The sequence below is a fragment of the Monoraphidium neglectum genome (genome assembly GCF_000611645.1).
Source record: "Monoraphidium neglectum strain SAG 48.87 unplaced genomic scaffold scaffold04961, whole genome shotgun sequence".
NCBI classification, from domain to species: Eukaryota; Viridiplantae; Chlorophyta; class Chlorophyceae; order Sphaeropleales; family Selenastraceae; genus Monoraphidium; species Monoraphidium neglectum.
Genome location: NW_014008669.1, coordinates 1 through 3,734, shown reverse-complemented (window position 1 = coordinate 3,734; position 3,734 = coordinate 1). Strand labels below are relative to the sequence as shown.

General features: G+C 62.9%; 1 protein-coding gene across 1 annotated transcript; it reads right to left on the bottom strand.

Annotated features, from left to right (window-relative positions):
• Nucleotides 1-1,222: 1,222 nt before the first annotated feature.
• Nucleotides 1,223-2,443, bottom strand: MNEG_15022 (Serine/threonine-protein kinase Nek1; the record flags this gene model as incomplete). Its single annotated transcript, XM_014036507.1, has 4 exons — nt 1,223-1,298; nt 1,581-1,714; nt 1,942-2,085; nt 2,405-2,443. 4 exons carry the CDS (start codon nt 2,441-2,443, stop codon nt 1,223-1,225), a joined length of 393 nt encoding a protein of 130 aa, XP_013891961.1.
• Between the last annotated feature and the right edge of the window lie 1,291 nt (nt 2,444-3,734).

Sequence of the window (3,734 nt, the reverse complement as noted above, 5' to 3'; positions counted from 1 at the left end):
GCCGCCGACGGCGCGCCGGCCGCCGACACGAGCCAGCCGCGCGCGGCGACCGCGGCCGCGAGGTGGGGCCGCAGCCATGGGTGGCGCAGCAGCTCCCCGGCGTCGGGCCGCATGCCGGCGCTCTTGGCTAGGGCGACCTTTATGAAGCTGATCGCGTCTGGGCCGACGTGGGGCGGGAAGGTGAGGGTCGTCTCGTACATGATGCGCTTGCGGGTCTCGGTCTCGTCGGCGACCTCGAATGGGGGCCGTCCGACAAGAAGCTCGTAGGCCAGGATGCCGGCCGCCCAGATGTCCACCTGGAAAGCGGGGGCCAGGAGACCAGCCGGGGACATCAGGCCGGAGGGGCTTTGCACCACGGTTCAGCACAGGCAGGACGCCTGGGAGCGATGGCCGCGCTGCCCGCTATGCGAGCAAGGGGGCGGCCCGTGCGCCAAACCCTAAACCCTGAACTCCAAAAACACCCACCTTCTCCGTGTAGATCTGGTCCATCACCGGCTTGCCCTGCTGCTCCATGCGCTTGCGCTCGTCCGCAGTTGGCAGGCTCACCACCTGGCAGGCAGAGTGCAGGACGGGGGCACCGTTTGAAGGTGCAGAGTGTGCGTACGGTGGTGGGGAAGGGAGGAGACGCCTGCAGCCCAGCATTTGCGTGCTCAAGCAAGCAGCCCTGGTGCTGGAAGCGGCTGCAGGCGGGGAAGCTGCAATGTGGCGCACGTCTCAGTCTAGGTCTAACCGCGCGTGAGGGCGGATGAGAGGGTGAGATGCGCACCTCTGGCGACATGTAGTCTTTGCGGCAAAATTCAGTTCCCGGCCACAAGGGTTGGAGAGGGAGAGCGTGGAGGAGTGCTGTCAGTTGCCTGGCTGGACAGCGCTTGGGGCGTCCTCTGTGCTACAGTGCTAGCTTGCGAGTGAACAGCACCCTTCTCTGGAAAAAAACACATTTGTGCATCCACACAGGCGTTCCTCTTTGCGGCGTGCCCCTGGGCCCCAGCCTCACGCTCACCCAGCGTGCCGACGCGGCTCTTTGGGCGCTCCGTCGTGGCGTCAATGGCCAGCCCTAAAGCAGGATGTGGGAGCGGCAGGGGTGGGATGGATATCAGACCAGGGGCCCGATGTGGACCTGGATCCACGCAGCGATTGTGCTGACAGCAGCTGGCTTGACTCGTGCTACGGTCGCTGCAAACCGAGGCAGGCTCTGATGGGAAGCTGTGCGGACACTTGGGTGTCACCCGGAGAAGGCCCGCTCACCAAAGTCCCCGAGCTTCATGTGGCCGTCCTTCATGAAGAAGATGTTCTCGGGCCTGCCGCGTAATGGTAGCGTAGGGTGCGGGATGGGGGGTGAGGATGAGGGTGAGAATGGAAGTGAGATGCGGAGACACCGGCGCCACTCAACAGGGCCAGCTGCACCCAGGCCTGTGCAAAGAGCCTCTCGAGACATCACACACTCAACGCGCTGAGCTGGGCAGCACAATTGCTTGAAACTTTTCTGCACCGCCTCACTGCTCATTCTTCCCACGCCCCTGCTGCCGGCCTCCACCTGACCCTGTTGTTAGAGACGCCCGCCCCCACGCAGCACGACTCACTTGATGTCGCGGTGGTAGATCTTGACTGAGTGCAGGTGCTCCAGCGTCAGCAGCAGCGGCAGGATGACCTCAGCCGCCACGTACTTGTCGTCCAGCATGCCGCCGTTGCGGATCAGCTTCTTGAAAAGATCCCCCTTTTCGGACACCGCGACAGGAGGGCCGGCAGAGGCGCATGGTCGGGGGGCGGACCGCTTTCTCCACTTCCCATCCCAGCCGCGTCGGCTCTTTGCCCCAAGTGGGCGCAAACCGGGACCGAACGGCTGCCCTTGCGGACGGCTCGCGCCTCTGGATTGGCCACCCTCACCCAAACCTCTTGCGCACGGCCCATTCCCATCGTCCCAAGGCCCCCTTTGGAACCCACCTTGGCGCAGACCTCCTGCACGATGTAGATCGCACCGGCGTCCTCAAAGGTGCCCTGGATCTTGACCGCCCCCTCGTAGCGGATCTGCTGCATCAGCCGGATCTCGCGGCGGACCTGGTGGAAGTTGCGCTCGGTCATCTTCGCCTGCGGAGGGGGTGGGTGGGAAGAGGGCGGGTTGCGTGGGGTGGGATGGGGGACGGCCACAAGGGCGCACGTGTGCTTAGGGGCGGTGGGGGTGAGGAAGGATTCAGGACCGGAGCATGCGGGGGCACGCAGAGCCGGGCTTGGGCGTCGAGTTGCTGTTGGACGGGGCTGTGCAAATGTTAGGCGCCTGGCGTCCTGCCGGCTAGCCGGCCGATCTGGAGTCACGCACGGCCGGATGGATATTTACGGATTGTTGACGTTGCAACGTCGCATGCGCATTCGCGCAGTGCATTATAAGGGGGGTTTGACGACGACTCACCTTCATGTAACCCTTGAGGATGAGGGGCCGCCGCGTCATCTTGCACACCACGTTCCACACAACTGAGTGGCGGCCCCTGTAAATTTCAACCTTGCTAATAAAGTCTTCAACAGATGCGTATTTGGCGGCCCCCAAAACCTGCTGCACAGCACCCGCCTGCTGCTGTTGCTGCTGCGCTTGCTGCCGCTGCTGCTGCTGTTGCGGCTGCTGCTGCAGCTGCTGCTCGAGCTGCAGCTGCTGCGCCGCCGCCGGCTGGAGGGCGACAGGCAGGGAATCCTGGCGCTTGACTGGCAAACTCTTGCTGTGAGCCAGCTGCCTGTGGTGTTTGGGGCAGTGACGCTGATTGAAATGGTTGCGGAGGGGGGTTTGTGGGAGGCACAGGCAGCAGGCGGAAGGCACGGCAGTGCACAGTCGACATGCATGGCTCGAACTTTGCAAAATTGTATGTATCTCATGTCTTTTTGTCTTTTTAAGCACTCAAATGCTGCTCAGGGCTGCAAACTCTGCATCCGCCGGGGAGTTTTTCGTACTTACCCCTGGGCGCCAGTCTGCTCCATGAGCTCCGCGGAGAGCGTGCAAGCGATCTTCGTCCTACTAGAATATCCTTCAGATTCCTGCGTCGAGCTCCTCTGTCTCTTGCCTAGCTCGCTCTGCGACTCAGACATGGGTATGGGTGTTCATGGGTCGACCTCTCCTACTTAATACACGCAAACGTTATCTAAAGCAAAGAAATGTATTCAATACAAACAATGGATGTACTGAGTATCGCATGCGAACCATGTGCGTCGAGATGCGGCAGTTGGGGCAGACAAGCAGGCGGGCTTACTGCGTGGTCGGGCTCACATGCAAACTCCCATGGATTCCACGGGCCTCCCAAGAGAAATTACACACAAGCAGGGGCCAGCTCCCTGGAGGCAGTCCAGGCCATAGACCACGCACGCTGGCACGGACAGGAGCGGGGCCGTCCACGGAGGATCTGACAAGGACTCTGCGTGGCCGGCAGCATGGGAGCCGCAAAGCCCAGTTCCTGCCGCTTGGGGCGTCGAGCCGAGCCAGAAATTTCGACCCACCACCGGATGACTGGATATTGTTGGCACAGCACGCGCCAACCGCATGTTACACGCTCACAGAGGTGGAAAACTGCCGGGAAACTGGGCGCTGCTGCGCAGGTACATACGGCCTAACCCATCACTCCGCCATGAACCCCCAGAGGCCGCGAAGGTACAGCGCCAGCGAGTGCGCGCTGAGGTACGCCGCGACCACCAGCAGCGGGGGCCCCGCCGCCGCCGCGGCCCCAAGCACCTGCAGCTGCAGCCCGGCGCCCCCGCCC